This window comes from Carassius gibelio, chromosome B15 (assembly GCF_023724105.1).
Source record: "Carassius gibelio isolate Cgi1373 ecotype wild population from Czech Republic chromosome B15, carGib1.2-hapl.c, whole genome shotgun sequence".
NCBI classification, from domain to species: Eukaryota; Metazoa; Chordata; class Actinopteri; order Cypriniformes; family Cyprinidae; genus Carassius; species Carassius gibelio.
In genome coordinates, this window is record NC_068410.1 from 27,452,207 (window position 1) to 27,469,224 (window position 17,018).

Sequence of the window (17,018 nt, forward strand, 5' to 3'; positions counted from 1 at the left end):
TATTTATTCTTCTCTCTTCTTTCTCAGATTACAATAGAGGACAGTGACTCTGATGAGAATGTTGCATTTTTAAAATGTTCCAAGCCAAAGCAAAAGTAAGTTGAAAAGCATAAACATTGAAAACACATTTTAGCAATTTGTTTAGCATATTTTTGCATTCCTGGAGTAATTTAACTACAGAGTGCTTAAGGGGATACACCACCCCAAAATTCAAATTTTGTCATTAATTACCCCCATGTCGTTCCAAACTCGTAAAAGCTTTGTTTGATCTCGAAACACAATTTAAGACATTTTGGGTGAAAACAAGGATGCTTGTGACCAGGGCTCTGAACCGGTTCAAGGAACGAAAACAGAACGGGAACGAACGAAATTTTGACAGGAACAGAAACAGAAACAAAATCTAATTTTATAGTTCCGAACAGAATCGAACATTTGAAATGGCCATTAACCGGTTAATAACTTTATTTTATCATTCCATTTAATATTAGAAATTTGCTGTCAATGAATCATGAATCATGAATTCCAGAAGTACGGTATATGCAAATGTGAATGCAGTGAGTGAAATGTCCGCTCAGCTGTGAACTCCTCATAGGCAAGTCGCAATGGCAATGCACTGCCCTTGAGTTTATCTGAGGATAGTATGAGATGAATTCAACAGATCGCACACCTGCAGCACTTCTGTGAATGGAGAAAACTGAAAAACCCCTATAGGCTTACATAAAAAGGAATATAGGCATGTACACTAAATATATTTCACTTAAATCATATTGACAGATAAATGAAATGAACGCAAAAGTGTGCTAAATTACAGTTCATTGTGACACGTTCCAAAGTTTTCGAAAAGGAAAACGAAACTGCAGAGAGAAGTTTTCTTTATTTTGCAAAAGCTTTACAGTTTTAATTATTTTGCAAAAGCTGACAGCTTTGAATAATGTCTTGCTTCTATATATAACCAATCAGCTTTGGTATGACCATCACGCTGACACAACATCATTCAGAGTGACCGCGCCTTACTGTGCTGATGAAGCCGATATGAAGGATGATGTTTTATGTAGATAAAAGTACAAACACTATATAATAAATAATATTTTAGCATCCAGATACGTAGGGAACATGGAAACATTTGGATTTGTGCCGGATGAGAGATGCAGGCATCAGCTTCAGCTTAAATTAATTTGTTTTGGGATTGACGTTTTTAGCCTAAACTTGTTTTGTTTCAGAGTGAAACTAATAGCTGTTTTTATGTTTGTAAACATTTTGCTTTAGACTACAGGCATTTTAGCCTTATTTCAGAAAGTAATAGGGCTAATAAAATGCAATGTGACGCTGTAACTTAAGGTTTTTTTTTTTCACTTTCAAAACGCCATCTTTCATCCTTGTTTTTTTTTTTTTTTTTTTTTTTTTTTTTTTTTTACAGTGCAGCAAATATTTTTCAATATCTTAAAAAATGTCTTTAAAGTGTTGATAGATTTTATAGTTTTTAGATTTTACATTTATGAGATTAGAATCGCATACACATTTGGCCAAAATCTAGAAAAGATGACTAACCACAACAAGTTATTGACTGACGTTAGATCTCTATTTTTTCTTTTTCTTTTTGATTAAATAAGACGCTGTACTTTATTATTATTACATTACTATTATTGTAGGGAGTGAAATTTAAGGTTAAAATTAATGTAATGCAGTTAGAGAGGTAGAGTGTGAGAGAGAGATGATGCACACTGTGTAATCAGATGTGGCTAATTCCTAATGTTCAACTCTTCATGTTTAATAAATCAAGTGTTATGATAAGTGTTATTTTTTCAACCCCATCCGGTTTCGGAACGGTAATAATTCAGAGGAAAGCAGGAACAGAAACGTTACAATATCGATTCTGCTCGGAGTGAACCGATTAAATTTTCATTTTGGGGTGGAGTATCCCTTTAAGACTGAAAAGCTGTTAAATGAATTTAGTTAACTATTAAAAAATAAGGTTACACTTTATTTCCATAGTCCACTTTAGACATTCTACTGGCTATAAGTAACTTTGTAACTACATGTCAACTACATATCAACTAAATCTCAGAAATTTGCAACTACATGTCTACTAACTCTCAGAGTAGACTGTTAGGGTAGGTTTAGGGTTAGTGTTAGGGGTAGGTTTAGGCTTAATATAAGTTGACAAAAAGTTGACAGAAAGTGTGAAGATATTAAGCAGACAGTCTACTAATACTCTACTAACTGATAGTTGACATGCAGTTGAAAAGTTACTTTCTGCTAGAAGAATGTCTAAAGTGGACTATCAAAATAAAGTGTTACCAAAAATAATAATAATAACTAAACCTGTTGCACATGCCTTTTTTGTTTAACCAACAGGCCAACTTCATTAAGTGCCAATAAGAGGGTCTCCCAGAGCCAGAGCCAGTCTTTTAAAGGAGTATGTTTTGATGATGAAGATGAGGTAGGAATAATATCCACTCCTTATTGTTTTGAATTTGATAACAAAAAAAATGATATTTACCTTCACTTCTCCCCACAGGATGAGTTTGATCCATTCAAGGGGTCAAGACCGCAGCGCAGATAAGGAAAGAAACCCAATTGCTTGTCTACTTTTCTCAGTCCTTCCAGAGTTTTTGCAGAGATTGGAGTAAAATAGTTTGTTGAAGATTAACTTGCCTACAGTTGTTTTAAAAACTGTTAGATGTTAGATGATGAACATTGTTGTCTTCTAATGTCCCAGATATTTATTTGAGGACATGCATCCATGTGTGTTTATGAAAGCAAAAGTGTGTTTATGTCTGTTCCAAGCCAATAAAAACCATAAACTGTCACTTTCTTCTTAGGTATACATTCATAGGAAAATATGTTATTGCTACAAGGCAAAATATTATATTTGATGATTCAGGCAGGGAGAATCTTATTAGTTTGTTGTTTTACCAAGTTTACTCAACAAATGTATTTTACAGAAAAAATACTGCTACAACAATCACCCCAGACACACAATATAATTTAATCTGGTTACTGGTTACTAAGTTTTCCACATCTCCAAATGCCATAGAAATTAGTAAGAGGATACAGCCTTCAACTAACATAGGACAAAGAACAACTAGGACTTATACTGTATGGATAATCAGTTGACGTCATTTTTACAGGTTCTGGTAGGTCAACAATATAGATAATTGTAGCATCTTCTGAACAAGGTGTAACATAGCTATTGGTACTCACATCACTGATGACATGTTGATTTTTGGTTCACGTCACTTAAGGTTCAGTTATGAGTACATCAGATCACCACTACCGCCTCTCGTAGTATGGTCTTGGCGGCATGAGAAAACTTCCAATAGGGGGCTCTTTGGAATTATAAAAACGGGCAAAGTTGGTCAAGTGATTTATCTGAAAAATTTGTAAGATATCATTAAATTGTAGAGCCACTTACTGTACGATAAGACACACAACTATTTGTTACATTTAACAAATAATATCTAATGCCTCCATCTAACCAAAGGGTCTTTGGACCCTTCCCCCAAAAGGAAGCTATCATCTCAAAATGTACAGAACAGGCCTCTGGTTCCCTAGCAACCAAAGGCACACTCTCTGATAACACTAGAGCTGCGTCCGAAATCGCATACTCCGTACTGGGTAATACATTTGAATTTGAACGTACTACTCGACCATTAGAAAAGTACGTTCTATATAGTATGAATGTGGGTAGTATGAATGAAATTCAGACGTACTACATCCGCCGTGTTGACATTGTCACGTGACATACGTCGTCACAACAGCGCGTAAATTTAAAGAGCCCAATCTACCGAGCGAACATCGGTGATGTTTTTCGTTATTCTTACCACTTTCGCCTACGTTTTTACGTCGTTTGAATTAACAATTCAAAGCAGGCGTCGGTTAACTGTTCGCATATCATGCCTTCGTTGACAGCTTGTAAATCCTTTACTAAATATAGATTTAGCTTTTAATTGTCTACCTCAGAATAACAGCAGCTACATCTGTGAACAGAATGACAGCCTGATTTTATGTAAGGATATAAAGTAATTTATTGTAATAAATAAATACAAATAAAATTACACAAAAGGAACATAAATCAATTAATAAACTTGAATCAATGCTTAGACAAAAACACACACACATATATACACATAAATACACACAAATACATTATAGAAATATACACAGAAACACACACACACATATACACACATCACAATATATACATAAATACATAATATATACATTATAGACAATATGCACACATATAAAAAATATATAGATATAGATAGATATAAATATATCAGCAAAAAATGTTATTCTAAAAAACAAAAACTACATATTTGCAGACTGTGAAAAGCATCATACAGGCTGCTATCACTGGCCTTTGACATCCACCCAGCTAGCAAAAAATATCCGCACGGCTTCTTTTTGCCGCCGGCCCTAAGCTGTCGGCTATAGGTGCGTCCCGCTGGCGGGGATGAAACGTTTGCCGCCGAATACGTCACTCCCATTTCTTGCGAGATGCCGCCGGCGAAAAGCCGGCGGGCCGACTGCTTCATTTTCTTTGGCGGTTGCCTCCGTCTAATGGACCGCGGCCGGCTGGCGGCAAGCCGCTTTGAAATACAAGGATTTCTACTAAAATCGACCAGCAGCCAAGGCTATGTTTAGCATGTTGGGAGTTAGAATGGAAGTGGAACTGACAGCATTTTAACTACTTTTCACATCTGAAGCGATTATAAAATCATAATAGCCTATATGTGAATTAAATCCCATATTATTATTATTATTATTATTTTTTTTTTTTAAGCCATTAGGGTTTATTCTTGACTCTTGATTCCATGATAAGGTACGGTTTAGGAAATTACATTTAAATTACTTTGAAACTCTGAAGCGATAGAGTAGCCTAATAGGCTATATGTAAAATTATTTTATGCACTTAGGTGAAAATTGTTTACATTTCTTTGATTTATGCACAATTGAGACATGCATAAACCAAAAATAATTCCTTTTGTAAAACTTACTTGGCAATAAATATCTTTCTGATTCTGATTAGGTTTTAGATATTTAATTCATGGTATGAACAATTTAGCTGAATAAATTGATGAAGTTAGACTTTTCACTAATGCCTGGCTACATCAGTGAACAGTGAAAGACATCTGCAACATGGCCAAAATCTTGGGTAGGTCTATACTTTATAATTTTTTATTAATTTGCAACCATGGTAATAGCCTATCATAAACAGGAAAATCTCTGTTTTGACCTGATCAGAAGGATAAACTAAAATCTAAAAGCTCCTCTGGTTTCACAGCTGCACTGGCAGATTTATGAAATATTTAGAAATATTTCGTCTTTCTGCCATTCCAGGAAATGTCATTTTATGTCTTTCATTTTTTTCCAACCTCGATTTTTTTTTTTTTTTTTTTTTGACTTTTTACATGTATAAGGGATTAATTTGCAATTGCGACCTGTACAAATGTTTAAGACAGTAAAACACTTAAAAAAATGTAAACACATTATAAATGTTAGAAAGTATAGGTTTTCACCATTGCTGTGTTCAGGATTTTTTTTTGGGCGGAGCTCAAACGGTGGCTCGATGACGCACTGGAGCCACTGAGCTCCTGGCCCCTCCCCAAACAACATAACTAGAGCACACATTCGCGTCAGTTCGCCGTTCAATCGCGAGTTTCTGTGGACTACCATCGTTTAAGTAAGTACATGTTTCCTTAACGCAATATTATGTTTACATTGTTTTTAGTTTATCTTTGTAAAATCTGTAGTCATCTTTGTTCATGCCTTACTAGTCAAGCTAAAGTAAGGCTAAAGTAAGTTAGCCTTGTTTACAAAGTTGCCGCCATGTTACAATTAACTTTCTGTAATAGCTACTTTGTTTCTTCCAGGCGTTGAGTTTTTCTTTTCTTCTAAGATACGTATGTTTATACGAGTGTGAGTACGTATGTGTTTTAAGTTAGTTTTGGTCAGTCGAATTAACTACAGTTACTTGTATGGACAATTATGCCGCCGCCCATGTGGTAATGTGGTTCCAGCAGTAGGTAGCAAAATCTACGACAAGACTGATCAGTATAACTTGTGTTGTTTTCTAACTAAACCGAATGATGATACCAGTAACGTTAGGTTGTTTTCATTTGTTTGTTCCGACACGCACGCTGCTAGTCTAGTTCAGAGTGTTAGCTAACACATGCTGTTTCGCCTTTTTTACACTGTTCAAGCATGTTGAAATGTGTATAGCTTCAGTACGTAGCAAAAGCTTTACATCTAGTGTTTTCTTACAAAACTAACGTTGTATATAGGTTGTTTAAATGATTTTGTTTGTCTGAACAAGTAGCTGCTAGTCCAGTAGCTAGAGTGGCTAGCAATTGTTAGCTAACACATGCTGTTGTGCCTTTGTTACAGTAACTTACACACTGAGGTTAAGCAATGTTGCTAGTTACATTACATGTAGAAATGTAACTAGCTACAGTAGGTATCCAAAGCTTTACATTTAGAAAGACTTCAGTATAACTTAAATTATTTGGTGTTTTCTAACAAAGCAGAATGATGGTTGTTTAAATTATTTTGTTTGTCAGATCAAAGTATGCTGCTAGTTCAGTTCACAATGTAGCTACAGTGACTAGCAAGTGTTAGCTAGCACGTGCTGTTGCTACTGTACTTCTAGGATTTAAGGGGATTATGATGAGTTATTTATCTGAAGTGCTGTACTTTTTATGTTTGAGGACAGTGCTGTTCACTTGAATCACTACACTGAATGAGTACATTTTATTTTTTAACAATTTCACTGTTCCACGTTTGGCTGATCTTTTTTTTTTTTTTCTACAGCATAGCTACTGTATATTCCTAACGTTAACAATGTGGTTTTGTTCACATTTTCTTGCAGATACCTTGACCGGAGCATAACTGGTTAACTTCACACAAGAGACCTACTGTTGGACAATCGTTTTGGCTTTAAAGGTAAATGCATTGTTAGTTACAATGTCTAGTTACTGGGCCAAAAGGAGACGAATATTGAAAGGAGTTGAGAGGGACAAACAGGAAATTGCAGCTGCAAACGATGCTCTACTTGCTGTTATTCCTGACTTTGACCAAGTAAATCCTCCTGTAAATGAACATCAACATGTGAAGACATTTATGAAGGGAGCAGGTAAATGGTTCTGACTTATGCATTTGATTTTCCTGCATTTCATCTGTGTATTTTCTTTGTCTGTTTATGGTGGATAACTGACTTTCATTCATTATTCCCTGCTCTAGAATGTTGGCAAGAGGCGATGAGATATTTGATGCGCTTCCAAACAGGTTCTAGCGTTGAAACGACGGACGATGACAAGAAGAGAAAGGGAAAGAGAATCTCAAATTCCAAGTACAGACCCCAGGCCTCTTCTGATGAAGAGGAGTCTAGTCTTCCAGATGCACCAGCAGTGCTGTCGTTTGGACAACCTCTTTTGAGCTTTGAAAACATTGTTCCTGGTAACAAGGTTTCAGTGCTGCCCGATGCTCCAGAAGTTGCATCGATTCCAGAAAACCAGGAAAATGTTGTGCCATCTGTAGACTTCAGAGGTGGTATGTAAAATTGCTGTGATGCTTGATTTGTGATCCTGCCACTAAACTATACCCTTTGTTAGATTTTCAAATTTCTGTTTCCTCTTTCTCAGAACCAGGTTTCTCCCCAGAAATTCAGACTCCACTTCACAGAGCCAAGAGTTTGAGTACAAGTAAGTGATGTTATTTGTGACGTTTTTTTGTCTTGGAAACTATTGCTTCTATTTAAGATAATGAAAAACAGATTATGATTAAAGGATTCCTTAGGACACTTGACTGGTTACTCGCCGCAGCAGTTTCTGGATGAAAGGTGTCGAGGTGTGTTGTACATTCCATTAGCTTTGCACAGTTCAATTATAGTTTCATTACTGAATATGCAATACTCTGCACTGAAGTTAAAGCTGTTATGTTTGCTCTTCCAGCTCGTCAAGTACTAAGCTTTACACCCCCAGCAGCAAATTTACCCTGGCAGCATATGGGTGAAAACGCTGGAGGTATGTAATATGTTGCGCTGAACTAAGTGTTCCATTTTAAGTCCAATTCATTAAATGTATGCAATAACTTCAAACATATTTTTACGTCAATGATTATCAATAGGAGAAAGTCATCGCTCTGTAATTGGCCCTTGGACTCCCCTGGCATCTCGTGTACAGCATGAAGTTTTCAGCTATGAAGGTATATTTTAGGCCTATGTCTTAGTGTCCAGTGTTTTAAAAGTATTGAAAATAGTGCCTTTAGGTGTTTTTTTTGTTTGTTGTTGTTTTGTTTTTTAATGTAGATTTCCAGAGACTCCAGAATGAAAAACAAGCCGTGATGGAGGAGAACCAAGCCCTTAGGGAGGAAAACCAAGCCCTTAGGGAGGAGAACCAAGCTCTGAGGGAGGAGAACCAAGCTCTGAGGGAGGAGAACCAAGCTCTGAGGGAAAGCACTGCACGAGCAGGTAAGAACATGCACAAAAAAGTCAAACTTAGGAAAGAGTATGTGATGTATGTACAAAATTACCATATGCCTTTCATTTTGTAGCTTCGGATGACAGCGGCTCACTTCAAGAGCAGGTGAAGCAAGTTGGGACAATGTTGAAGACGTTTGCTCGCACTGGGCAATCAGGTACAACTTGCAAACAACACCTGTGGTTGTTGGTTTAATTCCCACTGGGGCCACCTATACATGTAGTAGACCTAGATATAAATGTCATAGTTTAGTAGTTGAGGGACCAGGACTGACTATTATTTTATTTAACCCCTGTAGGTGCAGATCAGACCTTAATGCTGCGACGTCTTGGAGAGTTTGGCGATGTTGTGCGTAGCATGGACAACAAAATGGACACTATGCTGCAACATTTCAGTGCCAATGTGTCTGTTGGAGAGTTATCCCTGCCAGGGGATCTGTTACTCCCCCTAGACACCCAGGAAGATTTGGCGTTGCTTGACAACAGTTTGAGGCAGGATAAAGAGCTCCAGGAACGATTTGTAAGTGTGCTGATTTCGTTTATAACTCCATAGGGTAATGTAAAAAGTAGAATTAAGATTGTACACTGCATATTCTACAGTCTGAATCCATAGCCTGTCACATTTTATATTTATGTATGATAAGCTTCAGAGAAATGTAATTTGTAACACTTTTTTTGGATTTTCAGCTTCGGTTTTTGGCAATCAAATGTGGGAGGGACCTAAAGACAACCGTCTGGCGGATGCTTCAAAGTATCTTCTCTAATCACCTTTCCATCAATACAACCTGGACTGGAGTTGGGGATAAAGCATGTTTTAGAGACATGTTCCTGAAGACCATTGTTCAAAGTAAGTTGGATGTGTAAAAAAAAAAAAAAAAAAAAAAAATATGTTTAGTAGATGTGTATGGCATTATGCCATTCAAATGGAATGACAGATCTGTATTTTCTACAGGAGCCATCCGGAAGAACCCGGCAACACAGGATGCCACTGATGAAGCCATCCAGGTTAACGTTACGCGTTACTTGAAAGGAGCATCTGACCGTGAAGGCGGAAAAAGGCGCCGCACAGCTGAGAGGGACCCACAGCCGACCCCTTAAACCTAGGCTGACTACTGACATCCCAGCATCACTGACAACTGGAACCCTTTCTTTATCCTGCAGTCAGTAACATCAAGACCCCTAAAGAAGCCAGAAGTGTCAGACTGCACTCCCCAATCCACACTGTTCACTGTGGATATTATCATAGTGCTTAACTTATTATATTGTTAAATATAGCTTGTAAATCCTTGTGCCACAGGTCAGCATTGCCGTTATATCTGTTCTACTACTTTTTTTACCTCAGTATTTTTTATATATATTTGAAGATGTTTATCACAGATACAGGAGACATCTTGTACCCCAGGTCAGCAATGCCATTATAATGGTCTATTCTACTCCAGAGCTTTATTCTAAATTATTACCACTTATCTTATTGTTAGAAATGGCTTGTAAATGTGATGTTATACCTGAATTTTTTTTGGTGTCCTGCACATTCTTTGGTACCAGATATACTCATTACTTATGTTTACTGGTAATTCTTTTCATGCCAGAGCTGACCTCTTTATATTATTAACAATTATTGTAAGTGTTATAATTTGCTTGTAAGCTAAGGCTGTTTTTTTTTTTTTAACAATTTAATTGGAAACCTGCATGTGTGTGTGTGTGTGTGTGTGTGTGTGTATTTATTTATTTTTTTTCTCTTTTTTTCTGTTATTTATATTTCAGGGATCTGACATCATGTTTCAATGACAGTTACTGTACTTTGAAATGTGGAATTAAAACGTCAAATGGAAATTTGTCTGGTTTGATCAATCATTATTCTTGATAAACTGCATAATATATATATATAAATAAATAAATAAGCAAGCGGCGACCGATCGCTCGAAAATAGCGTTTGCCTCCGACGGGCCGCGGAAGGGTCGCCTTTGATATAAAACGAAGGAACGAAGGCGGTAGGAAGGCGGCTGCCGCTTCTAAAAAGCGGCTGCCGCCGGCGGTGCACCGTCAAACGTGTTTGCGATTACGCTATTCTGACGCTTCTACTGCCGCCGGAGCGCCGCCGGCGGTCCGCCGACTCATTGCTATCTGGGCAAGAGCTGCATAACATTGTGCACAGAATGAGCAGGTCTTTTTATGGGGATTTTGAGGTGGCTGATGACCTTGAGGCAGTGGAAGCAGCTTTTCTTCTGGTAGCTGGCACAATAGATGGCTGTTACATAAAAATTGAACCTCCAGCAAGTGAAGTCTAATGTTATTTAAACAGGAAGCAGTTTAATTCTGTTCAGCTGCAGGTCACCACCAGGGGAAGTACCTTGATATCTTTGTTGAGTATCCCGGGCCTGTGTATGATGCCAGGGTGCTGAAGAACAGCTCTATTTACACTGGAGGCCTGTATCCACCTGCAGGAAAACACATCCTGGGAGATGGTGTGTGTCCTTGTTTGAGTGCACACATCTGCCTCATCACAGCATATAGAAAGCCTGTAGAGAATCCTGTACATGTTTGATTCAACACCAATGATGCTCGTGCACAGAACATTGTTGAGAGAGCCTTCAGTATTATTTACTGTATGTTTAAAAAAAAACACCTGGAAACCTCTGCAACCTCAGTGTGCACACAAGTGCTTCAAAAGTTACTTGCTATTATTCAATTACTTAACGAACCGTCTGTAGAAAGCAGCCTTAACAAGCTGAGGAACAGCCTCTGATCGATAATGATGATTAAACATTATTTTAAACTCAATTTACAAAAAAGTCTCATCAGTTTACAATGTGTAAAACCTTAACAAGTCGGTCGATACTTGGATTATGTTAAACAAGTACACTTTAACCACAATGAACAGCGTTTATCCATAAGGTACTTACACTTCAAAACAGCGGTGTCACGATTTGCCGTTATTTTCGAATATGAGTATGACGAGTCCTCTCCCGTGGCCTCATGGGATAGAGTAGTGTCCATCCTATGCATGCTACGGAATTCGGGCGGAAGTAGTAGGCCATCCGGGTATGTCTCGCCTAATGTTTTTCGAATACTAAGTATTGTGACATACTACTTGCTTCCAGGCGGCAAGGAAGTCGACCAGAAGTTGAAGTCGGCTGGGTGCCGCCATCTTGTAGCAGAACTTCACTTTCGTTAGCATTCCCATTGACTCCTATTCATTTTGGCGTCACTTTGACAGCGAATAACTTTACATCTGAGGCGTTTAAAGACTCCGTGTGTCCTTTATTTATTTCTAAAGATACACGACAATGTATAAAGGGCTCCATTACCTTCTATGTTACATAATGGCCCCGTAGAAACAGTTTTTGTAAAAATAGGCTAACGATTGCGTCATAACCACGCGACTCTCTGTCGCATTACCGTACAGAGAGGAGGAGAAGCTCGCAGGCAATTAACTTAATATGATGTATTGGCGTTACATGTTAAAATACTATACAAAATAATTAATCAGATAACTTACTCCTGCTCACTCACGCCAAAGAACTCCCCGCTCAAGCTCGCCGTCTCTGCAAGATTAACGATGGCAGTTTGCACGCACAGCTACTAGAAGAGTTACATCTGTCAGACAGGTTGCTGACGTCATCAAGCTTAGTTTGAGTCTGAGCGTCAGAAACGGAAGTGCTCAATTGAGTTCCAATGGGGTCGCTGTGTCCATTTCTTTTACTGTCTATGCTTGCTTCGCATACTGTTTTTTCGCCTACTATCAGAGCCGGATTAATGCAAAGGCAAACTAGGCACGTGCCTAGGGCCTGATTGACGGGATGGGGCCCAGACAGAGGGACAAAAAAAATAATAATAATAAAAATAAAATAAAACATACAAATGTCCTATCTACAATTTATTTCAATATTTATTAATTAACTAAAAATAGTGACAATGTTTAGACTGTTACATTACATCACATTGACGCCAGTCCATGACTGTATTTATATAGAGGTGCCAGCCATAGTTGCCAAGTCCGCATATAATACGCGACTTTGGGCTTTTTTTTTTTTGTTTGTAAGTTGCGTTAAAACAGCACGGGTTGCCGGTTGTGGTTTTTTTGGGCTTATTAAAGAATATATGGTTGCTTGTTAGGAAAATCTGACAAGCAACTTAGTTTTCTTTACATCTATGGTGTACATTGATACTGATACATTGATTGACACTGTCTGCTTACAGATGTAGCCAAATCAGTGCAATCATATAAGTGCTGTGGCGTAACATTCGTCAAAACATTCCGCTGAATCCACCCCCTTATCGTGTAACCCCAAAGTGCAGTCTGGACTATGGGGCGGGCGACACCTTGAGGCGGAGCGACACGTGTCGCCCCACCCATATTTGTTTTCCCCGCCTTTGACATTTTGCTCCGAGCCAGCAAGGGGCAGTTTGCGTTGAAACAAACAGAACGGTGGCAACTGCAGCAGCAGAGTAATAACGCTATTCAACGTAAAAGTGGTTGTGTAAATATCTTATAATATGAAATGCGATGTTCAATCATTTATTTATCCACGGTACGTTCAATTTGAATTGACATTTGAATTAATTATTGCTAATAATTGTTATAAATTGCTCATTTTATTGTTCTTTGTGGATTGTAACAGTACACTCTGTACATGGCTTTAGTTCTTAGGTTTGATTTTACAGAGGTATGCCATTACATTTGTCAAGTTATTTGAACAGACATGCATGATTTTTGTGTGTATTATATAATGTTTAATAACTTTTATATACATGTATAAATAAACCTATGTATGTTTTTGATTCAACAGCTTTCCCTGGAAATCCTCAGGGAACTTATTTTGTCAGCAGGTGACTCTGCATATTTGACACTTTCTCTGGTTTGCAGATGGTTTAGTGATGTGCTCCGAAGTTTTTCTGAAAGTGGCACACTTTGCCTGGCTAGACAGTAAGATTTACCCCTGTTTAACGCTCATTCTCCAATTGAATTTTGTAGTACAAGGCTGTTAAACTTTTTTTATTATTATTATTATCTTTCCTGTATTTTGTTTTTACACTATAAGTTGTGGCCAACTGGAAGAATTGTCCTCCTGTCTACCGGAATGAGTTCAGACGGATGTACAGCATCAGGGAAAGCTTGCAGTGCAGAACCCTTTTCAAGTTTAACCCACACGGTTACAGGGAAGAGGCAATCGTGGTGATCCTCTGGGCTTTTGTTTACACAGGATTTTGTTCCAAGGACTGTTATTTTATTTTTTTATTTTTTTGCGGCATGAAACACATTTGTGTGTTAAGTTCATTGAAGGGAAATAGAGAATGAACTGAGATCAACTGGTTTTGATGTATTAATTGATGTAAATAAAAAAGCTATGGAAAAGACGTGCATGACAACAGGTTTCAGTCATTTACATCAGTCTATCATTCTTTAAGGTTTCTCATATTTGATGGTAACATCATTTGCTATGCATTGCTCATAATGAATTCTTAATTTAGTTGTGACAGGATTGTGAGGATTAATGAGGTTTTCAGTAGTGCAGTTCAGAAAACAAATAAAAGAAAGTTGTAACAAGTGTTTTTGGGCAAGTTCTTTAGAACCTGTATAGTTCCTTCCTTGCAAAAAGTAACCATGGATTTATTGTAGTAAAAGTATTTGTTGGCATATTAATTACCATGTGCTGTAATTATAAAAACACCATAGTTTAACAATAGTTATTGTAGCAGAACCATGGTAAATTTTCGTAGGGGCTAAGGGAATGTTCAAAATATTATTGGTGACGTACAGAGACTGGTGACAATTTGTTACACACACACACACACACACACACACATATATATATATATACCTTGATTTATATATTCAAATTATATATATATATAATTTGAATATATAAATCAAGGTACTCCATGACTATCTACATAACCATACTTCGCGTTATATTGCCTTGTCATTTTCAAACCTAATGCCGAGGTAGCGTCTACAGCCATTGAGGGAGTAGACCATTTATTTCTGTTCTGTTCGTCGTAATCCAAAACTCTTTGTATTTATACGGGATGTTGTGGAAATGCAACAATAAATGCAAAAACACAACATTTATATTCACTTTTAATTTATATTAAAAGTTTATTTTTCTGAGTGTCTACTTCTGCATTCCAATCCTGCTCACAGCGTCATAATTCTCTATACCAATAAGCTGTAAAATAGTCACTCATCTGTACACCAATAAGCTCATCTTAATCATAAACCAATAACTGCTGAGGTGGGCCCATCGTCCTGACTGCACTCTGGGCTACTTGCCCTTATCCCCCTCATTGGAGTAATATCACGTTCAACGTGCAGGCGGCGCGCTCTATGATCTACAGAAGTAAACGTATTTAAATTTCTACAAACAATCAATGGCGCGGCAGCACCCCCCCCCCCCCCCCCCCCCCCCCGTCATAGCATCAGCCCCCGTGGACTGACCTAATATAGTAGCTACTTAAAAACGTGAAAAAAATAAAAATAAAAAACAGACATAACAATGTGTTTAATGTGGGATTAAGATATAGTGTATAAGATATAAACTAATGATTAATTCTTTTAATATTTCGTTGATAAAAGACTAACCTAGCCTCCTCAGGAATGCTTCCGTCACCTCACACTTGTTTGGTCATGGTCAATAAGCAGCAGAAACGTATCTCGGACTTTTTTTCGGGTAACACAGTTAAGAAAAGTAAAAATAGTGATGGGAATTCTTCTCAAACAAAGGATGTCATGACCATCCCCGTTCTCAGTGGCCTTTTCTCCCTGAAGCCAAAGGGAAGCCATCTCTTCCGACAATCACTATTATTGTAAATAAAAAAAATATTTGACCTGTGACTTGGCCTCTCATTTCTATGGAGAAAATGAAATAAATGTAGAATTTGCCATGCTTTGTTCCGATCAGAATAATGGGCGTTTACTAGCCGCTCTCAAGGGCACGACCACATGCATAATTTTGCCACAAAGAAATGATTATGAATTTGTCAAAAACAGCAAGGAGACATTTAGTTGTTTATTAATAAAATGGTGTTTTCTGTGTCGCTGCAAAGACGATGCGGACTCGCCATGAACGCCAGAGAGAAATGCACATTTCATATGGATTAGGACGACATATTCAGAGAGTAGCCTATTTCTTTTCGTTTTGAATATTTTCGTTTAAAAGTAGACATTTTTAAGCTTTCTATAATAGATAGCCTATATTTCTCAAAACTGTCTGTGAGGCACAAGCTGAGTTTCTGCGCCCTCCAGTTCACGTGCAATACAAGTGATGTGCCGGCACCTTATTACATTGTCTGCTAATATATTTGCTTGTTTATAAAATACAGGCAATGGGTTGATAAAATATTGATCAAAATTAAGATACAATTTATACAAAACGAAAATCTTTTAAACAGAGTCTTTCTACAAAACAAAACTCAATAAAGTGGTCAAAATCATGTCTTACCCACTCCACATCTGGGCTATTGCGCATGATGTATCATATCTTTCTCATGCTGCATGCTCACTTTCATAATAAACATTGATTAAATAAATAAGAAAATTACATTAGCCTATAATATTTAAACAAATATGAAACCCAATGTGTTTTCTTTAATGGCTACAACACATAGCCTAAACAGTACAGAGATTTTTTATTTTTTTAATTTATTTATTTTTATTAAACATCAAAGTACAAGTAGGCCTACACCAAGTACAATTTTTGTGTATAAAACAGTAACAATCACGCCAGGGGTGAAGACTAGTAGAGAAATTTCATGTCGTCAGTCACAACATAATGACGTCACATATTTTCCAACCCAGCCTTCAGCCCCCCCCCCCACCCCCCGCATCAAACAGCTTCCAGCGCGCCTGCAAACAATGCCTCCAACGAAGTGGAGAATTTTATTTTATTAAGCTTAATATATGTTACAGCTACCCTTAATGCTCTTGTCTTTCCCTTCTTGTCTTTTTGTCCTTTTCCTTCTCTCCAATCCGATTCACCCTTACAGGTGATCGGAGATGAGGACAGTGCGTTCTCTCCGCTTTGTTGCAGTTCCCTGATTTTTATTTATTTTTATCCTTTTTTTTCCTAATCAGTTTATCCTTCTCTAATAAAGCAATGGTTTCAGTTTAATATGTTGCAGGCTCATTTATTGTTAATAAATGATAATGCGGAAAATAAATTATCAAATAATATTGGGCTTGTTTTTGAAGCTCCAGTTGCTTATTTGTCTCGCGAGAGTTGGCAACTGTGGCGCCAGCCAGTTAGTTAAGTCCGAGGAGACGTCAGCGGCGGTCAGAGGTCAGAACGGGACAACAAATCTAGCAGGCAGGTGTGTTTTGAGTAGGCTAACATTCAAGATGATCTCGGGTGCGGCAAAACGTAAAAAGAAAAAAAAAATATTTGAAATTGTTTTTTTTTTCTTTTAACGTTTGTGAACCTGCTCCAGTCAGCAGAGCCAGAGGCCGAGCCAGGCCCGAAGACACGGCCCGAAGATGCTGCGGGAAGACGCGGCGGAACGGAAGACGCAGCGGAAGACACTGTGGCGCCTGCGCCGT

At 37.7% G+C, this 17,018-nt stretch overlaps 2 protein-coding genes across 5 annotated transcripts in view; both read left to right on the plus strand.

Annotated features, from left to right (window-relative positions):
* Nucleotides 1-2,810, plus strand: part of mre11a (MRE11 homolog A, double strand break repair nuclease) — a 320,741-nt gene extending 317,931 nt beyond the window's left edge. The window contains exons 18-20 of the mRNA XM_052576124.1: nucleotides 28-95; nucleotides 2,356-2,440; nucleotides 2,519-2,810. Of these exons, the coding sequence (XP_052432084.1) occupies nucleotides 28-95; nucleotides 2,356-2,440; nucleotides 2,519-2,563 (198 nt within the window). The 3' untranslated portion in view covers nucleotides 2,564-2,810. The remainder of the gene's footprint in view (nucleotides 1-27; nucleotides 96-2,355; nucleotides 2,441-2,518) is intronic.
* A 2,738-nt stretch (nucleotides 2,811-5,548) lies between these two features.
* On the plus strand, nucleotides 5,549-10,315 carry LOC127972542 (uncharacterized). Of its 4 annotated transcripts, none has more exons than XM_052576139.1 (13): nucleotides 5,549-5,689; nucleotides 6,875-7,138; nucleotides 7,246-7,554; nucleotides 7,647-7,706; nucleotides 7,801-7,851; nucleotides 7,956-8,027; nucleotides 8,131-8,208; nucleotides 8,312-8,367; nucleotides 8,431-8,473; nucleotides 8,557-8,640; nucleotides 8,782-9,002; nucleotides 9,170-9,329; nucleotides 9,435-10,315. In XM_052576139.1, the coding sequence occupies exons 2-13, from the start codon at nucleotides 6,970-6,972 to the stop codon at nucleotides 9,578-9,580; spliced, it is 1,449 nt and encodes a 482-aa protein (XP_052432099.1). In that variant the 5' UTR covers nucleotides 5,549-5,689; nucleotides 6,875-6,969; the 3' UTR covers nucleotides 9,581-10,315. The 4 variants fall into 4 exon arrangements, with proteins under 4 accessions (XP_052432099.1, XP_052432098.1, XP_052432097.1 ...); XM_052576138.1 differs by having other exon boundaries at nucleotides 8,312-8,348; nucleotides 8,412-8,473; XM_052576137.1 differs by having other exon boundaries at nucleotides 8,312-8,473.
* The last annotated feature ends 6,703 nt before the right edge of the window (nucleotides 10,316-17,018 follow it).

Bases quoted from the DNA above. Each gene is read 5' to 3' on its own strand.
- LOC127972542 (XM_052576137.1), top strand. From the start codon at position 6,970: ATGTCTAGTTACTGGGCCAAAAGGAGACGAATATTGAAAGGAGTTGAG. The intron at 8,641-8,781 runs GTACAACTTGCA...TAACCCCTGTAG, and splicing joins TGCTCGCACTGGGCAATCAG to GTGCAGATCAGACCTTAATG. The intron at 9,003-9,169 runs GTAAGTGTGCTG...TTGGATTTTCAG, and splicing joins AAGAGCTCCAGGAACGATTT to CTTCGGTTTTTGGCAATCAA.